Raw genomic sequence first — 24971 nt, 5'->3', positions numbered from 1 at the left:
GGGAAATGTATTTGAATTTTGCCGTGGTCATTGACGTCATTGGCCACGAGTTATCTCAATGGTCGCTTTACCCAACATAGAGTCTAGGCTTGCATACAAATTCTTGATGCCACTATGATGCTACTAATTCCGTGGACGAAAACAAAAAAAAACTTTACTAAACGATATTTTTTCACCAAGGCTTGGGAGAATGGGGACAAAAAAGGTTGGATGATGAAAGTCATGGTCCTCGGTCGTGGCCCTCGTGGGGTGAGTGAGTCCGGGTGGCAAGAACTTAACTGCTTGTTTTCGCGATCAAATAAATTAAAATACTCAGATATTTAATTAAATATAATATTAATATAATTTATAAATATTTCATTAAATATAAGATTAATATAATTTATTAATATTTAATTAAATATAAGATTAATATAATTTATTAATATTTAATTAAATATAAGATTAATATAATTTATAAATATTTAATTAAATATAAGATTAATATAATTTATAAATATTTCATTAAATATAAGATTAATATAATTTATAAATATTTAAAATGATGTAGAATAAATTATAGTACCTAACGTTATAACTTTGTAAATGACATTCGCCAAAGCTGTTTTTTAGAAAAACACCGTAATTTAACAAGCGTTGGTGGCTGAGTGGTTAGAGTAAATCTCTTGAACGAGGCAGACCCGGGTTCGATTCCCGGCCGGCGCCAATAAATCGCAAATTGTTACTACGACGAATACCGTGAGCAATTGGTGGAAACCCTGCCATTGGACGTTGAGAGGTTGCATAACACTCAGCATTCGGTCCGTCCCAAAGTCATTAAGTAGAAGCTGGAGAGAAAACGCCCGTACAAACACAACATACTCAACATCTACAACCATCATAACACAGACACACCACAATCTCTACACCCACAACCGACATAACACGAACTCAACATGCACAACCATCAAAACACAAACACAACAAACACAACAAACTCAACACTCACAACCGTCATAATACGAACTCAACATTCACAACCTACGCATAAACATTACAAAAACGTAATACCATAGATAAAGTAACTAGGATGGCCGACTTCGGGTTTTGGGCCAGACTGGATCGACGACAGCGCCACGTGTCCGTCATAGTCGGAACTATGTATGTTTTTTTTTTAATACTCACATGGCCTATGCCCCGGTATTGACCGGTATATTATACTGGTTGCTATGAGCTCGTAGGGATGTGTTGAAATGGCCGGTAAATCAGGGAAATCTTTGACTGGTTGGGCAAGTTGTGCTGCTGTAAAGTGTGGCAATAAAAGAAGCCAAAATAAAGATCTTTCGTTTTTCGCTTTTCCAAAAGTTAAATAAAGGTAATAATACCTTTTTGCATATTAGAAAACTTTTTGTTGCTAAGCCTTGGGTTGCTACTGCTCTGTAGGTGTTTGGTATGGCTCCAAAATAGTGGAAGATTAGATTTAATTGATGAAGTAAACCATCTGAGAGATAAAGGATTTCACTTGTGCGAACGTCACTTCGAAAGAAATCAAATTCTAAGCAGGAAACCACGGTAGGTGTAATAAGACGTTATTGATTGTTATAAATGGTTTCTCATGTTTGTTTCTCTTATAATGAAAATAGCTCACTGCTTATTAACAATAGTACTCCAAAAAACATTACAAACCAAGAAAACATATATGAATCACAGATAACCAAAGAAGTAACTCAACTGGTCCCATTAAAAAATCTCACCAAGCTATCTCTAACTAAAGATACATCTGAAGTACATGAGGTTGCTCGTATAAGTCAGTCAGAGTCAACATTGGAAGCTTACCATTTAGAAGTAACTACAAATTTGCCCAAATGCATGGCCACATCACTGGAACTATCATTGATGAAGACACCATGCAAACATTCCGCACATCTGCAATGCAATTTTCCTGAAACATCGACGTTTAATATCACACAATTATCTGCATCTACATCTCATAGTTCACCTAGAAGAATATCAACTAAAACACCACAAAGAATGTCTAAAACCAAACCTCCAAAGACACCACGAAGAATGAATGCAACCAAATCTCCAAATATAAATACGAAAACACCAAGGAAGTCCCAAAGAACTCTGCCTAAAATAAAATCACTATTTCCAAAAATAACTAGTATCAAGAACACCCAAAAATATTCTATTGCCACAGGCATTGGATTTCCAAGAAAAAGAAAACTGCGAGTGCTTCTAAAAAGACAATATAATGTGAACAGCAAGTTGCATAAGAAACTTAAACAGAAAGTCAAAATAAGTGAAGAGCAGTTAATATCGAAATTTGAAAAGTTTCTCCCCAAAAAGGGTATTCAATTTTGGAAAATGCAGATTAATGTATCTAAGAAAAATAACAGAGGACACGGTTGGAATAACCAGGAGAAAGAGTTATGTTTAGCAATACATTATCAAGGACCAAAAGCCTATCGTATGTTCCGAAGCATGTTCCATTTACCTGCTCCAAGTACACTAAAGAGATGGCTACGATATGTTCATTGCCAACCTGGAATTCAACAACAGCTTATGAAGGTGTTAGCTAAAAAGGTAGAAAACATGAGTAATGAAGAGAAACTCTGCATACTGACCTTCGATGAACTCTCCTTAAAAGAAGGTGTTAAGTACAACGAAAAAATTGACACAATCGAGGGGTTCGTTGATTTAGGCAAAGAAAGGCAGAAGGACCTGGCAAATCATGCTTTGGTGTTCATGATTTCTGGAATCAAATATAAGTGGAAACAACCAATAGCTTATTATCTTACCAAAAGTGCAATGGATAAGAATAATCTGCACAACACAATTTTTGAAGTACTTTCAAATGTTTTAAAAAATGGCTTTGATGTGAAAGGAGTTGTCTGTGATCAATGTGCAACTAATCAAAGTGTTTACAAGAGGTTGAATATTACACCACTTATTTTGTATGAACAGAGGAAAATTTATTTCCTGCATGATACTCCACATTTGCCAAAAAATCTTCGTAACAATCTCGTTAAGTATCTGCTGGTTTATGGGGATGGTTCCACTGCATGGTGGTCAATGGTCGTTAAGTTTTTTTACTTAGACCAGGAAAAGAAATTGAAGTACGCTCCTAAACTCTGAACCATATTGAGCTATCTGGATTTTCAAAAATGAAAGTAAAATTGGCATCGCAGATTTTCAGTCATAGTGTGACAGTGGGGATAATGTCTTTTGCACTGGCTGGAAAATTTAATGGAGACCCCACAGAAAACAAAAAAGCATTAGAAACTGCCAATTTCATTCAAGCAATTGATGATTTATTTGACTGTTTAAATTCGAAGGGTCTTTCAGACATAAAGGAATTAAGGAGAGCAATGATGCCTAAATCAAAGCATTTACAATTTCTAAAAGAAAAATTAGACTGGTTTTCAACTTTGAGGTTTAGTTCGGCCAAACAACCTCCGTGTTTGCTTGGATGGAGAGTAACTATTTCTGGACTAATTGGTCTTAGTGAGGATCTATTCAAAAGCGGACTGAAATATTTATGTACCAATAGAATTAATCAAGATGTACTCGAAAATATGTTTGCAAAGATACGTTCAATTGGAGGCTGTTCGGACAATCCCACTCCCCAACATTTTCGATTTGCACTACGCAAGGTAATGAGCTCCTCTCTTTTCAAGGTTCCAGAATCATCGAATTGTGAGGAAGATCATGATATGTTTCTTTCAACATTGTTTAGTAATAAGGGAAACATATTCGAGGATACTGAAACAAAAATAGCAGAGGGAGCTACTGGTTTAAATCAACAACCAATTGAACAAGAACTACCTGTTGGAAATGATATTCTACAGAAATTAGTTTCTGAAATAGGCCTATGCGAAGAATCCGTTGTAACTAAAGAATCTGTGATGACCAACGAGCCTGTGATTGATCTAGAACTATACGCAATAGCCCAAGAAATGGGAATCCAAATATATGGTGATTCGGAGGTAACTGAAGTTCCTGCAACAAACTGTAATGATAAAATCGACATGAATGTTGTTACATATATTGCTGGTTTTATCGGAGTTAAAGTTCTAAAATTTCATAAAGAATGTGACATATGCAAATCCATTTTGCTGAAACCACACAAAAGATTGACGCTATCAACTGAACATTTCACTGTATTGAATTGGTATTGCTCCATTGAAGGAAGTGATTGTGGGGGTCTTTCTTTCCCGACTCAAAATTTCGCAAATGCCATTTGTCAGTACGAAATAATTTTTCAGCAATATTTTCCCGATATAATGTATAAACATGAAATTTTTAACCATATGATCAGCAAATTTTCAGAAATTCATGTACAAGGTTTATGCAAGAACATTGAAATAAAAATACACAAACTATTCCTTAAGATTAGAGTTCATCATGAAATCAAATTATTGAACGGAAAAATTGCCCAAGATAGAGCAGTGAAGCGAAAAGAAAATGCAGAGAAAAGAGCATTAAAACGTGAATTGGAAACAGAAAAGCCAGAAAGATTAGATTCGAAGAGAAATAAGTTATCTAAATTTTTACATAAATAGTGTACAAATATTATTTTGGAAAGATATTTTTACATAAAAGTTGTATTATTAAATTCAAAATGGTGCATCATTTATTTAGGCTTCATTATTTGCTATGAATTTAGGAAACCTTAAAATATATTGGAATAAGTAACATTTTTCCCAATGTCATACTTAAGGATATTTTGTTACTTATGATATTGGTGTTAAAAAAAAAGGATCATAATGTCCTTAATTATAAGACGGGCGCCATCTCATTGTGACCTATTTCAAAAGGTTAAAATGAGACGGACGCCATCTCATGGTGACCTATTTCAAAAGGTTAAAATGAGACGGACGCCATCTCATGGTGACCTATTTCAAAAGGTTAAAATGAGACGGACGCCATCTCATGGTGACCTATTTCAAAAGGTTAAAATGAGACGGGCGCCATCTCATGCTGACCTATTGCAAAAGGTTAAAATGAGACCGCACGTGATGTGTATTTCAGACTACGACAACTAGGAGTCGCTCAAACCAAAAAAAACCAGGCCATATACCTCAAAGGCTGAGTGGACCATCCTAGTTACTTTATCCATGGTAATACACCAAACCGTCATGACAGTGAGCGAAAAAACACCATCCAAATGAATCCGTTAACGCTCACCGTCACACGGTGGTTTTGCCAACCCTTCGAGAAACTGCGAACGCAGAGATTTCGAGAAACTGCGTACGCAATGATTAACCTTTGCACGGAAAATGCGAACGCGTTCGCAGGACAGACAGACCCACGGACAGACAGACCCACAGACAGACACGGTGATTGTAATACCCCTCCAGGGTACAAAGTCCCCTCGGAGAGGTAAAAATGGCCGTCGGTTTTTCAGACGCAGAGCTAATTGTTCGACGGCATAATTGGCATTTGAGATTCGATGACGTCAAATATGACATCAAATATGACGTCAAATATTACGTAGGGTACAGATGACGCGATATCTGTGAAACAAACCGTTAGTGAAGAAATAGAGCTAGTGGTATAGTTTTGAGTAATTATGTTACATATGCTTATTGGAATAATTAATTATTAATAAATATTAAGAAGCAAGTTCTCCTGGAAGATGTTTTTCTTCTTTTAATACGCGTAGGGGAAACTGAAATTTGATATTCATTATTGCCAATAATAGCAAAAATAAATAGACAAACAGAAAGTCTCGCATTTGCGGTATTCTGTACCTTTCCCTTTGGTTTCCATGAAATCTAAGGTGCAAACCCCCAATGCTTCCCATCCTTTGAGTGCCACGCAATCAGATCGCCTGTAAAGCATTGGAAAATTTTGGTCGGAAATTTGTAAAAGTAGTGTTTCGCGATGCTAAACATCCTGGCGGGATTTCCTATAAGCTCTTTCGATCGTCCGCTTAATTTTCAGTTCTAAATGGCTCGGAAAAAAACCCCAGCATTAATGCCAGAAAATTCTAAAAACCAGGCAAGTCAATGTAATTTATACATAAAAGAGTTGCATACGACTGGAGTTCAAACTGAACTCGTTGAAATTGAAAACAATGAAGATATTTTTAAAAAAAGCAAAGCGTTAGAAGACGTAGATAAGGTAGACCTAGGCTTAGTAACTGAATATCCAAAATCTGTGGAAGAGAAAGAAACGAACACTGAAATATTCGGATTTATAATTCCTTTAAGTAAATGGGATGAAATAAATACGTTTACGTCTTCAGCATAATTCTTAATAATAACATCCATAACTCTCCGAGAATTTTCCATCATTATAACACAAAACTAAAACATTAAGTTTTGATTTTGGTACACACGTGCACGTGCGCCCGGAGACTACGAACTTAGCTGCTAGCTATTTCGCGGAGAGCGACGTTTTTAAAACCAGTTTTCGCATGTACCTCGTGCAATGCCCTAAATTTGTAACGGTCCGCGAAGGGGGTCGGCACCGCCGAAAGGGGTTAAAGTAGTTTCTCAGATTACATGGCGCGAACTTTGCCTCCAATGCGAGACTTTCTGTTTATGTCTATTTATTTTTGCTCCAACGTTCTTTTCTCACCATTTACTCGAATTGTAATATTTGTAAAGGCAGTATTACTACAAAAAGGCAATTTATGCCACCTCTGCGCCTACAATCCGCCATATTAATCGTTTGTTTTGATCAACAAAGTACGCAGACAAACCAAGCTGCAGGGGTAGCGATTGTGGCGCCGCCTATACCCGTTTCGCTAGCGAATACAAATTCTGTTAGTAGAATCCCATGGTTCAATAGGGGTTTTTTTTTGTTTTCGTCCACGGAATTAGTAGCATCATAGTGGCATCAAGAATTTGTATGCAAGCCTAGACTCTATGTTGGGTAAAGCGACCATTGAGATAACTCGTGGCCAATGACTAGAAGTGTAAATTTAATTATAACTTTTCTTTAACTAAAATCTAAAATAAAAATTATATATTTGGACAACGTTTTTCTTCAAATATTGTCAGTCTCTCTTAATATCAATTAAAAATAGCCCTTGAGAGAATAGACAAAAAAATGAAAAGGCCTAGCTGAATTTTTACATAGTAGCCTCTACAGTCGTTAGCCAGTAGATTCCTTCCTTTCCAACTTAGTTATTTTATGCCACTGCCTCTTCAATTGATATTATCTTCGCTACAAATGGACTCTCCACAAATATTTCATCCCGACTAATAGCTAGAAATAAATTTTTGAGACTAACTAAGTGACCAAATAAGAGTACATAAACCTTTTTGAGCCAGCCAAATTTAACCCTCGCAACTCTAACCATTTTATTACCGTACAATACCGAAGGCACAGTTAGTTCTTTTCCTTCAATTTACCCCACTTCTAAAGTCAGAAAGTTGGGATAGCTCTCAGTATCTTTATATATTAAATAGACCAGCAATTTACTGCATGTTTGCAAAAGCCTGAATTTCTAGAATAATAAGTAAAACAGGTTACATTAAAGAATTGGGTTTTAATAAAAAATATATTTACCCACAATTGCATGAACAATGGACACTTTCAATGCTGTGTTTTCCATCACTAACTTCAAATTTTTACTTTTGTTTTAAGCATCCGCACACCTTATTCTATGGATCAAGAGTAGACTACTCTCCAATATACTTAAAAATTTCAAGCATGGAGCGATTCACTAATATACCAAATAAAATTATTTAAAATACATTATACATTATACAAAATGCTGAAGCTACTAGTCTATGAAATTAGAACAATCTGGGCTTGTTCTAATGTGAAGATAATAATAAATTTCCTACATACCTTTAAAACTTTCAAACTGATCCCGTGTATGAATTCTCCAAGGCCTACTCATAGTGTTATTAAACTCGAATATTTATACTTATATTTACGAATTCAATACAGTTCAAAATTAATAAATAAATGTCGTATATACACCTTTGTTAATACAAAACATTCGAACACGCTTTAAAAAATATGCTAAAATCGTTAGTAAAATGTTTTAATTGATGTTATAACATAACGCCATTACCCGTATCACCCAAATATAGTTCTAGGCAGTGTGACTAGATGGCGCAGCTGTAGTTTTCGGTGGCGAATACGGTGCTCGTGCTCCGTGCGCGGCGCATGGTGCGCCGTAGAGTCAAGCAATTTGATTCATCGTGCAGTTAAAGTTAGAGAGCACGCGCATATTTTTGATGTTGTTGAGCTCGCACGAAAACGAACGAAACCCTCTACACGGAAAATTAGGAAGCGCGCGCTCCAAAAAATAACAATTTTATACATGTATGCGTATATATTATTTTATAGAAAGAGCTATTGAAATAGGTCTGGAAAAGGCCACGTAATAGAAAAACGATATGAAACCGAAGGCTCCTCGCGCCGCGCCGCGTGATTTGTAAAGATAATTTCTAGGCTTTTATTTTTTATTTCGATAATAAGCCTAATATTACGATTAAAAATCTCTGGTTGGAAAACTTCTAGAAGTAAACAGAATCACTCCACTTCAGTTCCTTCTATTTTAGGAATAAAACTACAGCTTCGATTTGCCACAAATTGCTCGTGCTACGGAGGAGAAAAATTCGCGGAAAATTTCAAGATTTTGGGGAGCGAAAAAGGTCAGTTTCGAACTCAAAATTAGTACACTTAGGCTTAGAAATTTGTTTCGACAATGAAATTTTTGGAAAGAGAACGTCCAGGGCTTCAAAACAAGCCCACATTCATTCGTTTTTATTGCTATCGCTTTTTCGTACAACCAACACTTTAAATTATCCAACAAATAGAAAATGTTTTGCGTCGTTCTACGCCTAATATTAAATGGCGCGTCTCTCGAGGCGAATGGTGATAGTAGCGCCCTCAAACGTCCAATACTAGTGGACATTTTAGCGAAAAAAATCATACGACGGATTTTTTAAAGAGAGGCGCCTCTCTATACTATACACTCCCTGGTATAATGTTATTTTTTAGGTAAATACGCAATGTTTCTTAGGCTTTGAAAAACTAGGGAATTATTGGTCCGAAAAGAGATATTTTAACACCAGGAATTTCATGAAATGGAAATTTCAATTCCGCGATCTGGCATCACTGAAACCATGCCACAATTTGAAGTTGGACCAGTAACCAGTTACTTTACGCCGAACTTTCCGTTGCCGAAGCTCATTAAAAATCCGTGCAGATTAGAAATATCTAAATAATATAAGTGCGATTTATCCTGGATTTCGTGATTATTATCCTTACTGTCTTAATTTTAAAGTTTATTTACAAGTTAAAATGGCAGCTGCAAGAAATGTGATAGTAATTTCTTCTGACGATGAAATTATTGGCATACCACTATCAAAAACACCTATGAGAAAGGTACGTCTGAATTTAAATTAAATTTGAGTCTCAACTCTGAAGTTGCCGTTTCTTCTAAAAATATGTAGTTCCCCCTAAAGTTAGTCCTTTTTAGTTTTATCCCGGTAATTTAAGTTCTGTCTCGTTTAAGGGGGAAGTCTGAGGTAAGTTACAGAATAACTAATACTGATAAAAATAAACGGTTTGCGGCGCTTTGAAGTAAAAGGTTGGAAGTAGTTAATGAGTGCATTTCGTAAAGCTAATACTAAAATTTAATTAAATACAAATGAATAAACGTAACTTTCTATTTGTCATAATAATTAAAATACGGCTTGTCAGATAACTATGGTTGAACCTTTGAAAAGTAGAGAAACCAACAGGGTATTTAATGAATCTTGATCTAAGTTGACGTATGAATTGTACTATTAAAAACTAATGTTTTACTGAAACCCCACCACTTTTTCGTGGTTTAAATCGAAAAATCAGAGATGTCGCTACTGTGAGATATTTGGAATATATAGGTCTTTCGAAGACAGTGTGTCAATCACTTAAGCGACAAAAGAAAATCCCATTTCCACGAATTACGACAATTGGAGGAGTACGCGCTATCTTTCGGTAGTCACAACAGGGAGTCTCGCGGGCCACCGAACCACCCGCCGGTAGCAGGTAGAAAAATGTCCGTACGGTAGGAAAGGGGTGGATAAACAAAGAAAGGGCAAAGGGCGAGTCAAAAATTACTCTGGGTATAATGGGGGGGGGGGGGGGGGGGCTAAAAAGTGCAGAATTATAAATATTTGGGAAAACAGGGGATTTTGCTCGTCTCGCTAACGTCATAGGACCCAGTATCATTTGAAAATTTCATATCAGCTATCCATCGATGAAATTCAAGCCTTCGTGTTGTGTACAATGTTATTAAAAAATACGAGTAAATATCTAATTTTGGGTAAATGGGATTTTTTAACAATAGGTACTTTTGTTTTTATTGTGTTTTTTTTTTGTTTTTTTGGTTTTTTATTTGTCAAGGATTACAGTAATGCAAAAAGTTTTAACCGCAAGTTATTATTTAAAAAGATATGATCAATGTAAAATTGCTACTTGCTAGCAATTTTTACAACGAAAAATACGACATATTTCGAGATTTCTGTATGTGTTGGATGAGGTAGGACTGATGACGAGGACGATTCTTTAAATTACTAGATTTTAATACTTTTTGGATAAAGTAGGACTGATGACGAAAAAGAAAAAGTCTGAAATGCAAAACAGTACTAACTTTTAAGGGTTGGGAATTTTTCCCGCATTTCAACGCATTTTAGCCGTTTTTTAACCATACTATGTCATATCATATGTCGTCTGTGTGATGTTGACTTATACAACGTCGAATGTATTCTAAGTATTGGCGCCTGACGGCGCCGCGCACTCACTTCGCTCGAACGCTGGGGGCGCGCGGCGCCTCCCCAACCCCATACTAAAAGAAGCTATGGGCCATCTATAACGCAACCTAGAGGACAGCACCAAGCCTGACGCATCAAGTATCGTCAACCCGATATTAATCCAACCTAATAATATAAATAACCTAACCTATTATACCCGCCAAAAAAAAGTAAGTTAGTATGTTTTGCATTTCCACATTTTCTTTTTCGTCATCAGCGCCACGTTATCCACAACGCATTAAAATCTAGGAATTTAAAGAATCGTCCTAGGGAAAATTCACTGCAAAAGGGCAATGTTTAAAAATGCATATCTTTGTTAATATTCATTTTCGCCAAAAAAAAATGAAAATTAAAGTAATCCCCATCTTGCCCTCTATCCAAAAAAATATTTAAAAAAATTGGGTGGGGGCAGCTATTCTACACTTAACCCAAAATTGCTGGCAAATAACAATTTTATATTTATCATATCTTTCTAAATAATAAATTGCGGTTAAAACTTTTCGCATTACTGTAATCCTTGACAAATAATAAACAAAAAACAATAACAAAACCAAAAAAGCCGTAAACACCTTTTCGGTTTGCACACGTTTTATAAATTTAGTAATATCTTGTCGTTAAATCTAATTCGTCATCAGTCCTACCTCATCCAACACGTACAAAAATCTCGAAATATGTCGTATTTTCCTAGGTAAAAATTGCTGGCAAGTAACATTTTTAAATTTATCATAACTTTCTAAATAATAAATTGCGGTTAAAACTTTTTGCATTATTGTAATCCTTGACAAATAATACATCTAAAAAAATAAACAAAACCCAAAAAAAACCAGAGTACCTATTGTTAAAAATAGCCTTAGTTTTATCCCGGTAATTTAAGTTCTGTCTCGTTTAAGGGGGAAGTCTGAGGTAAGTTCAGAAAAACATAGTTTTTTCTTGAACTAGTTACAGAATAACTAATACTGATAAAAATAAACGGTTTGCGGCGCTTTGAAGTAAAAGGTTGGAAGTAGTTAATGAGTGCATTTCGTAAAGCTAATACTAAAATTTAATTAAATACAAATGAATAAACGTAACTTTCTATTTGTCATAATAATTAAAATACGGCTTGTCAGATAACTATGGTTGAACCTTTGAAAAGTAGAGAAACCAACAGGGTATTTAATGAATCTTGATCTAAGTTGACGTATGAATTGTACTATTAAAAATTAATGTTTTACTGAAACCCCACCACTTTTTCGTGGTTTAAATCGAAAAATATTAATTACACATTTACCCAAAATTACACATTTACCCAAAATTACACATTTGCCCAAAATTACACATTTACCCAAAATTACACATTTACCCAAAATTACACATTTACCCAAAATTACACATTTACCCAAAATTACACATTTACCCAAAATTACACATTTACCCAAAATTGGATATTTAGCCAAAATTGGATATTTAGCCAAAATTGGATATTTAGCCAAAATTGGATATTTACCCAAAATTAGATATTTACCCAAAATTAGATATTTACCCAAAATTAGATATTTACCCAAAATTAGATATTTACCCAAAATTAGATATTTACCCAAAATTAGATATTTACCCAAAATTAGATATTTACCCAAAATTAGATATTTACCCAAAATTAGATATTTACCCAAAATTAGATATTTACCCAAAATTAGATATTTACCCAAAATTAGATATTTACCCAAAATTAGATATTTACCCAAAATTAGATATTTACCCAAAATTAGATATTTACCCAAAATTAGATATTTACCCAAAATTAGATATTTACCCAAAATTAGATATTTACCCAAAATTAGATATTTACCCAAAATTAGATATTTACCCAAAATTAGATATTTACCCAAAATTAGATATTTACCCAAAATTAGATATTTACCCAAAATTAGATATTTACCCAAAATTAGATATTTACCCAAAATTAGATATTTACCCAAAATTAGATATTTACCCAAAATTAGATATTTACCCAAAATTAGATATTTACCCAAAATTAGATATTTACCCAAAATTAGATATTTACCCAAAATTAGATATTTACCCAAAATTAGATATTTACCCAAAATTAGATATTTACCCAAAATTAGATATTTACCCAAAATTAGATATTTACCCAAAATTAGATATTTACCCAAAATTAGATATTTACCCAAAATTAGATATTTACCCAAAATTAGATATTTACCCAAAATTAGATATTTACCCAAAATTAGATATTTACCCAAAATTAGATATTTACCCAAAATTAGATATTTACCCAAAATTAGATATTTACCCAAAATTAGATATTTACCCAAAATTAGATATTTACCCAAAATTAGATATTTACCCAAAATTAGATATTTACCCAAAATTAGATATTTACCCAAAATTAGATATTTACCCAAAATTAGATATTTACCCAAAATTAGATATTTACCCAAAATTAGATTTTTACCCAAAATTAGATATTTACCCAAAATTAGATATTTACCCAAAATTAGATATTTACCCAAAATTAGATATTTACCCAAAATTAGATTTTTACCCAAAATTAGATTTTTACCCAAAATTAGATTTTTACCCAAAATTAGATTTTTACCCAAAATTAGATTTTTACCCAAAATTAGATTTTTACCCAAAATTAGATTTTTACCCAAAATTAGATTTTTACCCAAAATTAGATTTTTACCCAAAATTAGATTTTTACCCAAAATTAGATTTTTACCCAAAATTAGATTTTTACCCAAAATTAGATTTTTACCCAAAATTAGATTTTTACCCAAAATTAGATTTTTACCCAAAATTAGATTTTTACCCAAAATTAGATTTTTACCCAAAATTAGATTTTTACCCAAAATTAGATTTTTACCCAAAATTAGATTTTTACCCAAAATTAGATTTTTACCCAAAATTAGATTTTTACCCAAAATTAGATTTTTACCCAAAATTAGATTTTTACCCAAAATTAGATTTTTACCCAAAATTAGATTTTTACCCAAAATTAGATTTTTACCCAAAATTAGATTTTTACCCAAAATTAGATTTTTACCCAAAATTAGATTTTTACCCAAAATTAGATTTTTTTTACCCAAAATTAGATTTTTTTTACCCAAAAATAGATTTTTTTTACCCAAAAACAGATTTTTTTTACCCAAAAACAGATTTTTTTTACCCAAAAACAGATTTTTTTTACCCAAAAACAGATTTTTTTTACCCAAAAATAGATTTTTTTTCCCAAAACCGACTTAGTCATTAGTAACGATTCTTTACTTAACGATATTTTTCACCAAGGGTTGTGGGAATGGGGACAAAAAAGGTTGGATGATGAAAGTCATGGTCCTCGGTCGTGGCCCTCGTGGGGTGAGTGAGTCCGGGTGGCAAGAACTTAACTGCTTGTTTTCGCGATTTGATTGCTCATCGCTATTACACTCCTAAAATGGGTTGGCTATTTTCAACTTAATTTGTATAGTTTTGGCCCCCCAATATGCAACCAACTTAAATCTCGGTTGTTCAATCTTAAGCCCAATATGTGTTGTTTATTTATGATAAAAAACGGGAAAAAGTAGATAAGTTCATAATTAAAAGGGATAATATAGCTAAATCCTAAACAAATTTGAAGAAATTAAAAAACTTACTAATAACTCGTACCAATAGGTCTTCGAGCAAACAAAAAACGCGAAACTCGGATCAAATAGATCTTCGAGTAATAAACTAAATTAAAAATAAATAAAATAGCCAGAAATTCCAACGGTAGACCGGTTTCGTTCTATTTGGAACTCATCAGTACCGTGCGGGAAATCTGGCTGGCGACTGTCAAATCTAAAAGATAAACTAAGCCTAAACATTAAAATTTCAAAACGCGTTGCATATACGCTCAGCGTTGCCAGATTCCGAAAGCTTTTTAGTTAAATTAGCGGGAGAGGCCGCCACGAACGAATTCCGCCAAGTTTTACTAAAGCCAAACCTACGTTTCTAATCGGCCGGTATTCTGTCATTCTTTGCCTCTAAATCGAGAAGTGAAGACAGGCTTCCGTTTAAATTAGCGACGACTACAGGGCTACCTTTCACGAGCTGCACTTACTCTGATCCCTGGAACTAGGCTGTGCCTGAATTTCCCTAATTCAGCGTAGAAATCGGAGCTCTGCGGATATATTACTAAATAAAAGCTCTTAACAAGCGTCGACTATATATGCCTAGGCGGAAATACGGCCCTGAATCTCGGATCGCACTTCGGATCGTATTTTATCTCAGGATCGTATTATAGACGTACGATCCCGCCTTCGGATCGTTTATCGTACCGAGCGTCTAAATATCGTACAAATACGATCCAGATAGTACATCTGGCAACTCTGTATACGCTTTGTCGGTTTCAAACGAAAATGACACGCAGCGCCTCTAGTGGTGAGATCACGCGTAACTTGGTTAAAAGTTTTTACACGCCCCCATTGAAATTAGTGTAAAGTTGGTGATAATTAAACGTTAATTAACCTACCAAATGGTATACGAAATATTCCACTGACAATTTTTTCCGTTTATATGAACTTAAATGTAATATAAAATAGTCTTGAAAAATCCTTTATTGCTTTATAACGTTCAAAAGTAATATTTTTAACGCGCCATATAGATAATCGAACATCCGCTCATTTAGGTAAAGTTTGCGTTGTCAACGCGCGTATTAGAAAGCAAAATGAGATTTTAGTGAATTATAAATATGACTTGAAATAAGTTTCAAGGTTTATTTAAAAGCTAGTTTTTTACCATTTTTAATTTTTTTCCATAGGGAAAAATGGTAAATCGCGTGTATCTCGGGTGGTAAAGGTGGAAAAGTTATGAAATTTTTTATGGTGATACGTGGCATAGTACTACTTAAAACCTGATATGCCATTTTTCCCTATGGAAAAAAATGAAAAATGGTAAAAAACGTCAAGTGAAATAAATACCTCGATGTGGTTCCATATCAGGTTTTAAGTAGCACTGTGACACGTATTACCATAAAAAAATAACTTTACCACCTTTACCACGCGAGCTACACGCGATTTACAATTTTTTATTCCTTAAGTTGCGGAGCTGCGGTGCATCTTAGACCATGAATTTTAACAACACGCATAACCTAAGATGCGCGCGTCCTCGGCAACAAGGGCGTTTTTTGCTTATAAATGTTTTTCCAGTCGGTTTCTTTGAAAAATAAAATTTAGGTAGTCGAGAGTATAGTTCAAGGCACGTGTATATTAATTTTCAGAGCTGTATACCAATTTCGAACAATTCGGGTTTATTTTGTTACCATGCGCTCTCACTATAGTTGATCATTCCCCTTAGAACAGGTTTTACACACAATCCTATATATATTTCTTTGTATTGGTTTCATGTACATGTACTAACATATAAGCTTGACACTTTCAACGTATGACCAAAAGTAACAAATAAGTGTGACACTATTTTGCGGAAAACGTCGTAAGGCCAAAAGTAACAAATAAGTATGACACTATTTTGCGGAAAACTTCGTATGGCCAAAAGTAACAAACAAGTATAACATCCATAAAGTAATAAATGAGTGGTTTAGAGTGCGCTTTGTTATAGGTATTCTTTTCGTACATTATTATGTTGTTTTAAGTTAGTGTACTGGTTGATTAAACTATTACTCGTAGTAATTTATTTACTGGGTGAGTTAGAACATGTTGTAATGAAGTGGTTTTTGTAGTTGTATGTACAGTGTGATTGGAAATTTAACGAAGATTCAATTTCATTGTTGGAGCGTAGCTCCTTCTCTAGTGACTCAAATGGCGTTAGGTCTGTAACGCTGTTTCTCAGAAACTACTACACCTATTGAAATTTATTTGAAAAGAAAATTCACACAAATAACGATATAAATAACATCCGTGTCCTAACGAAGTGGAAAACGAAACAGGGTTGTGAAAGGTCCGAATTTATAGGACGCGCACCGGTTTTTTTTAAATATATTTTTATTTGATTGGCAAGGGAGACGAAATTCGTTCGGAAATGTAATTTCCCAAGTTCCAGAATTAAATTTACAGAAAATATTTCGTAATATACTTCAATTTGGTTTGACGTTTTCAGCATAGAAATAAATTATAAAATCGTTTGTTACCAGTTCTCGGCCTTTCGCCTGAGAATAGAATGTAATATCTTTTGCGCTATGAAAAGGCTTTATTTATTTTACGCATATCACTTTCGTGGTAGATATTTTAAGCTTATTAAGATCAGGGTTGGCAAAAAACCGGCTTTTTTATAAATTGAAAAATCCAGCATGGTTAAATCCGGTTGTAACCGGTGGTTTAAACCGGTTAAAACCATTAATAAAAAATGATCAAATTGCTTATATTAAGCCCTCATTGCTCATATTGCCCGATTTCAAAATTAAGTTTTTGCGCGTGACAGTACCTTTACATTGTGAGGTATAGGAGACTTATTTACCCGCTGTTATACCCTAACATGGCAGCGTATTTTCACGCGCAAAATTAAGGTAAAATGGAACAATAGCCCCGCCACCCCCTTTGCCCCCCTTTCTCGACCCTCCTTAAAGTACTTTTTAAGGAGATTCCAATGGTGCGAAAATTATTCCCCGCAAAGCATTATTTAAAAAGTTAATTAAAAAATGCCCAAAGACTATACCTTGGCGGCTGACGGCGCCGCGCACTCATGTTGGATGAGGTTGGATGAGGTAGGATGACGTGGACGATTCTTTAAATTCCTAGATTTTAATACTTTTTGGATAACGTAGGACTGATGACGAAAAAGAAGGCTGAAATGCAAAACAGTACTAACTTTTAAGGGTTGGGATTTTTCCCCGTATTTCAACGCATTTAAGGCTTTTTTAATCATACTATGCCATATTATATGTATTCTGTGTGATGTTGACTTTTACAACGTCGAATGCATTCTAAGTAATGGCGCCTGACGGCGCCGCGCACTTGCTTCGCTCGAGCGCTGGGGGCGCGCGGTGCCTCCCCAACCCCATACTAAACAAAGCTATGGGCCATCTATAACGCAACCTAGAGGACAGCACCAAGCCTGACGCATCAAGTATCGTCAACCCGATATTAATACAACTAACCTAATAATATAAATAACCTAACCTATTTTCCCCACCAAAACCCCTAAAATTCGTTTAAATACCGCGAAAATACCGAAAATAGTAAGTTAGTAATGTTTTGCATGTCTACATTTTTCTTTTTCGTCATCAGCCCCACGTTATCCAAAACGCATTAAAATCTAGGAATTTAAAGAATCGTTGAATACGGTTTGGGAAATGTTTCTTTCCTACCTATATAGTAGCCCGCCGTCATTTTAATCCTTTAACAAAAGCTTTGTTTCGGGCACCGTCATTTTAATCCTTAGACACCACGTTTACTACAGCAGCATATTTGGATTAATATTGTGGTCCTACTGGCGCCATCAGCATATATCGCGAATATTGCAGTCCTACTGGCTCCATTACCACTCCCAATAAATAAAGAAAGGCTGATTTTCGACCGGGAAAAAACGGCGCGACGGCGAGCGCTCTTCGCCGCGGAGTGAATTCTACGCCCCGAACCGTCCGGTTCGTACATCTTTAAATTAGAATATCTTTAAAATTAATTATTTGCGGCTTATAATTTTTGCACCATTAGATTCCCCTTAATAAGTACGTTGGTATGGTGTAACTAAAAAGTGGAAACTAGGTGGCGGGGCTATTGTTCAAAATAGCCGTTTTGTCAATGTTTCTAATTAATTTCTCAATTTTTTTATAAAAAAAAGTGGTTTTAACCATGGATTTTATTTGGTGGTTAAATCCGGTTTAAACCAGGGTGGTTTAATCTTGTCTGGCTGGCTCTTGCCAACCCTGATATTCCTTCCTCGTGCTTTTACCCAGATTTCGCATTTTGGGTTAGGAATCTTAACAAACGTTACGTATCATCTGTAAAATCTTGCTCCCAGAGGTCGTATGATTCCTCTAAAAATATTAAACCAAACTACCACTTATGAAACTACCCAAAAAGTTCTATAACATCATATAATTGTGATGTTCTGCCCATTTCAAATCCTGCCACTCACATTGTCAGTGAAATTGCTATAGGATAAATTCCTATACAGTTTATACGTTTATTAATAAAAATTACTCAAAAACAACGTTTTTTCGTACACTATAAAACTCTTTAATTTGCCTTAAAAGAGGCGCGTGACATGTTTCGGCATTGGCGAATTACGCCGCCGTTTTCAAACGCGTACAATATCGAATGACATCGAGCACCCGCTCACCGTTCGTCATAGAGCCATAAAAACACATTTTATTTTTTGTGAATTTAATTTAATATCATATACACTAGTTTGGAGTATCAAGTTATATACGTTTATTATTGTTAATATAGTTAGCTACTAGTATTTATTTAAATGGTTAAATAGTTATTATTTTTAAGTGAAAATCAAAGATTTATTTCACTAAATATATATAAATATAATTTTGATAAAATAATCCTATATTTTTAGAAATAATCTTATTTTTCCTATACAAAAATTGAAGATTTGAGTGGGGGCGCTGTACCATGGAAGAGCCGAATTCAATTATGCAATTTCAAGATGGAGGCCACGCAACCCTTTAAATGCACAATATCTCAGTTTCGCCTTGTCCGAACTGAACTTTCTAAACTAAATTAAAAGCTCTGTGTGCACTTCATTTCATATTTACGTATGTATTCGCTATGTGTAGTGGTTTTGAAGACACGCGCCCTTTTTTCCGGATGCAGATTTCCGGTGACTATTCAAAACCAATTGAACAATAAAATTACCAAACTCTGTAACGTAACATTCAGAGAAATCGCCCCAATAGAAACGAATATATCTTAATTATTGCGAATTTTAATTAAAACAAGTTGGTCAAGTCCTACAAAACGGAAATAAGCAAGTTTAATGGAAATAAAACTTCCAAAATTTTTGTAGGAACAAAGTGAAGTAAATCTACATTACTTAACTGTCATATTAGCGTTCTTTGTACTCTCGCCGCCATTTTGGAAAATGGCCTTCGGTTCCTTAGCCAGTATATTTCTATAATTAGTTTTCAATATGAGACTTTGAAGTGGGGATGTTCAGTCGCTAGACGATTTAATTCGTACTAAAAATGTTAGGTAAATATTAACTATTATCATAACTTAATAATAATAATTATTATAAATGAAAAAGCTATTTAACGCTAAAATAATTTTTTGTTTTTAAACATAAAACCAAAAATTGTACAAACTTGAATTATTATTTATATTTCGTCTTCACTATCAGCCTCATTTATTTCCCTTTCTGCTGTTTCCACCGGATAAAGCCATATTCGAACAGTCTTGTAATTTCCAGGCGTATGTACATCTTAAGCCATTTGATAGTCATTGACATTTGGTTGGAATCTTTACTTGACTTTGCTCAGTTGCAAGCCATACACTCTTTTTCGCGCCTTTATTTGACCCCTCTTACTTGCCTCCCGCTCGTCGGCCATTGCCTCTGCCCTCAGCGGGGAGTCTAGCATCCACTGTTTGGGCTCCTGTAATGGAGGATGGGGCTGAAAGGGGGAAAACCTAACATGGACGCGCCCAGGAAAATACCGCGAAAAAGAGTGTATAAATTCAAGTATAGCTGGGGGTGCTGGGAGCCCTAACATCAATTTGATGTCAATCAAACCATCTTTTTTGGTTTCCATCCATCAAGGTATTTTTGGAGCGTCTACAAATCCCTGCGAGGGTGAAGAGCGTCTGCGCAAAGAGGTAGCTGGCCTGATTCCACGGTTCCCATTTAAGCAGATCACTCATCGTACCGTAGCAAGTTAACTCCCGTTAATCACTGAATAACTCATTTTCGTCTTCTAAATCGAACTTCTTCCCTAACAGTCCGAAAGCTTTCTGTAACCTAAGTAGTTTGAGCCCTTAAATTTGGCATTGGCCTGATAATGCGCTAACAGTGTCGCATCCGATAAAGGAACGCAGTCCTGGTAAAGCTTGACTTAATTTAAATCCTAGTGACGCTGCTATTTACTAAGCGACTCTTTTTTGTGGTTCCACATTTTATATTCATTTAAGCCGTTATGAAAATGTTACGCGTAGAATTAATACGTCAGTGTCTTCTGCCACAATGGTAATTGACTTGAAGCCGCGCTCTGCAGCATGCTTAGCATGTAGAAGCATTTTCAAGTCTGCCTCTTCCTGGGCATATCAGTAGGAGTGTCCACAATCTTTGCCAATTTTCCATGTAGAGGTAGAAAGGGGGTCGGCAACGGAAATCCCCGCTTCCTCCCCCCCCCCTCCCTAAACTAGGTCACAGGTGGCGCGGGGGGGTCGGCATTTTCCTCGGGGTAAGTCACAGAAGGTCATTGACCTCCGCAGAGTGGCGCGCGCTGATTGGCTGGCGCGGGGAGCACGTGGTTACCTGCGCGCTGATTGGCCGGCGCGTAACTACGCGGCGCGGGAACCACGTGGTTACCACGCGCGTGTACTGCGCGCTAATTGGCTGGCGCGAAATTGTTCAAAATGGCGCCGATTGGTTGGTATTTTGGCGCGAAAAGGGGTCAGTACTCCTTTAAAGGAATTCCCAGGCTCGCTATACTCGGGCATTGTTAAAGTGGTGACAGGTTTGATTGATTACGAGCAGGTGTTTATCGAGGAATGCGCCGTTGCGAGGTTACTCCGCGCGCTGTTAGAGACTCGGGGAATGTGTGACCTTGTAGCTATATAATAAAAACATTTTTTTGGCGGGAATTTAGACAAAGGGTTAACATAAGTTTGTAACTCTCTATTAACGGTTATTATATGAACTCTTAGTAATTTGGAAAATTAACGTGATTTGGCCGCCATCTTTAATGTCGCATATTCAAACGGGTAGGGTGGCCATCTTTATTTTTTTAGGAAATTTACCATATTTACGTCAATTTTTTAACGCTTTTTAAACAAGTTGTTCCTAACGGATTTTTATATCGTTACGTACCTAGATGGCTTGAACTTGATTATTATGACATATGTATCATATATTACCGTCACTTAACTTTTAATAACGACGCGCGGGAAGAAATAAGGGAGTGGATATTTCAAGTTTTTTTAAACATAGTCAGTACGCGAATAACGGGGTAAAGATTGTATATCCTGCCATCCGTTGGGGTCATCTCGCGTAAACATGTGTTAAAAAGGGGAATTACATATCTAGGCATTACAAGAACTCGCGTTTCGGCGTGTGTAACACGTTTTCCCTAGATGGTTCGATAAAAAAGCCGGGTCACGTGATCATCTGATTTACGATTATGGAAAGGGGTCTTCCATAAAGATTACATTATAACATTTGTCAATCATGCATTTTTTAGGTCGCTATCAAGTTTCAATATTTTGTTCGCGTATTGAATATACATAATAGTATTAAGAACTTTTTAATTTATATTGAATACATTGCCACTATACGAAATATTTACATAAATCAAAAAAGGTCGGTTCGCGCTCATGAAATTTAAATAAACGTTAATAATGCGGTAAAAAGCTAAGCCTAACAAATTTAAGAAATACTTTGTCGTCAAAACTACTGTTACACTTTTTGTTATAATCTCCCGCGTATTGACTTAATAATAATGGTATTTTATAGCGTTATATGAAATAACGGGCGGAAATAACTTACTTACGAGTTTAAGGTGAATCCTACGAAGCAAGAATTACATTTGTATAATAACCAACAAAACATTTACTAATAAAAAAATTATAAACTGAAAATGTTTTTGAAATATATTACGTCATTTAAACAATGACCAATCGAATCCCTTACGTCAAATGGACAATGTAATAGTATTATGTAAATTTATAACGCTACCAAGTAAAAACGGTTTTAAATGTGCGGTAGATGGCCAAGTCAAACAGCGATTTATAGTCCTCCTGTATTAATCCATATTATAAATATAACTCTTAAAATATAACTTAACATTTTTAAATACAAAAGTAAATTAATTAAAAAAACGCAGCCGATACATTTAAGCGATCATACAAAATAGTAAGAAATCAATTTCATTACACGAAACATTTGTTTGATTTATAATACATTTTTAACGGTCTGCTACGTTTTACATTCTGTGATGTTAATATGTTTGGGTTTTAGTTCTTTAACAATTAAACTACTTTACATCTAAAAAACCAATGTGTTGCTTATTTGAATAAAATTGATAATAAAACTTTTTTACAAAACTCAAAAATGAATAATACAATGTTATAAAATAATTTTCAACTCTGAACCTGAAATTAAATATGTTTGTCAAATTGTTATCACTTTTTTTTAAATTATCTTACATCCTTCTATGTTTAAAATAAAAAACTCTGATTTAAATTTAAGACTTTATTTTACAACATTTGTTGTTGACACAAAGGAACTATCCTTAATAACATTTAACACGCTATCAATAAAAACCACTAACTCGTCTATCGCCTTTAAGAATCCAGTTGTTGCGGCTCGTTCCAAAAGAATTTCGTGAGAATTATGCTCTTTTTGAAAATATCTCATTCTTTGTGCATTCAAATCCATTTCAAGTTGACGATTCATTTTTTTCAATTCTTTATTTATATGTTTAATCAGTTCATAGTCCTTGTTTTCTTTATAAGTCATTATTCCACAACAAAAACAAAGCGAAACTAGTTTGTATAAAACGCGATGTGGTTAGTTCAGTACAGGTCGAACACAAAGGAATCTGATTACCGCTAACTATCTCTCCACGCCGTTAGCGCTCCTCTGATTACCGCGAACTATATCTCTCTCCACCGCGTTAGCTTTCCTTTAAAGGAATGCTTTTCTCCGCGTTTATCTCCATTTTTAACGCTGTGATTTATTTAGAACAGGTGTTGAGCGGAGAATCCCCCGTTGCTATGGTGACCTCGGCGCGACGTTTATTTGAGTATCAACAAACTTAGCAAATACCTTTAGATTGTTTCAATGTTCAATTCGTTAACCTCGCATGGTTTAAAAGTTCTCCACTTAAATATACGAAGTTTGAGAAAAAAACTTTGACCAATTTTGTGTTTATTTAGAATCAATTAACATATCAAATTATGGAAAATAATGAGTTCAAAACAAATGGTTATAATTACTGTTTTACAAAAATGTGTTAAAACCGAAACGGTGGCATAGTTATTTCCGTAATAAATGATTTAAGTTTAGTTGAGAGTGTATTTACGATAGCCGAAGCAACTATCAAAAGTATCGACGTCAAATTACCTAATAATAAAATTTACAGGATTATAGGATGTTACCGAGTAACAGTGCTCTAGAATTTATTAGTGATATGAATTCCAAATTGCCTTATTATACGAATATTGAAAATGTAATTTGGGCTGGAGATATAGATATAGATCTTTTATTGCCACGCGAGAAAATAGTTACTGAGTACCTAAACGTACTACACGAAAACGGCTTTTTTCCATGTATAAATAACCCTACTCGAGTAACTTCCACTACTAAAACGAGTATTGACCACTTTTCATTAAGCAAAACGTAAAAAATTAAGAGTTATCCACTACTCATATAGTTAATATTACAGACGACTACCCAATTTATATTAGTGTCCCTAACATACGCGAAACAAATAAACTGAATAATTCAAAAGAAGTTATCGAAATTGATTATGAAATTTTTACCAAAAATATCGGAAAAGAAACGTGGAACTCAGTTTTTGAAGAAAACGACCCTAATGAAGCCTCGAAACTATTTGTTGATGTATTAAAAAACCTATTGATCTAACGTCATATTTCTTTCTCTCATAAAAATAAATAAAACCTTGGATAACAAATTCAATAATTGTATCGATAAGGAAAAGAGATGCATTAGCTAAGCGTATTAAAAAAGAACCATTTAACGTTGCATTAAAAAATTATTATATAATTGCCCTTCTTAGTAACATTTCTAAAATATTTGAAAAAGTTATAAAAAATCAGTTAATTAACTTCCTGCAGAGCTCAAAATATTTATCGAAAAATCAATACGGTTTTAGAAAAGGTCTATTTTTGAGCTAACAGAAATGCTATATAAAACTATTGATCAAAATGTAAAATCTATTGGCGTGTTTTTGGACTTAAAAAAGACATTCGATACTGTCTCCCACCCTATATTAATACAGAAATTAGAAAAATCTGGTATACGTGGAATTGTATTAGATTGGTTTAGAAGTTATTTACTCGAGAGATATACAATAGTTAAAATAAATAATACCATAAGTAACTCACTATTAATTAA

At 34.6% G+C, this 24971-nt stretch overlaps 1 protein-coding gene across 2 annotated transcripts in view; it reads left to right on the top strand.

Annotated features, from left to right (window-relative positions):
• Window positions 1-9119: 9119 nt before the first annotated feature.
• Window positions 9120-24971, top strand: part of LOC149943761 (E3 ubiquitin-protein ligase RNF216-like) — a 30762-nt gene continuing 14910 nt past the window's right edge. For both annotated transcript variants that reach the window (XM_090175016.1, XM_090175014.1), the window contains exon 1: window positions 9120-9339. In XM_090175016.1, coding sequence (XP_090031142.1) covers window positions 9256-9339 — 84 coding nt within the window. In that variant the 5' untranslated portion in view covers window positions 9120-9255. The remainder of the gene's footprint in view (window positions 9340-24971) is intronic.

This window comes from Leiobunum rupestre, chromosome 5 (assembly GCF_980474605.1).
Source record: "Leiobunum rupestre chromosome 5, qqLeiRupe1.1.hap1, whole genome shotgun sequence".
Classification (NCBI taxonomy): Eukaryota; Metazoa; Arthropoda; class Arachnida; order Opiliones; family Sclerosomatidae; genus Leiobunum; species Leiobunum rupestre.
The sequence above is the reverse complement of the archived record's forward strand: the minus strand, read 5'-3'. Positions and strand labels throughout refer to the sequence as shown.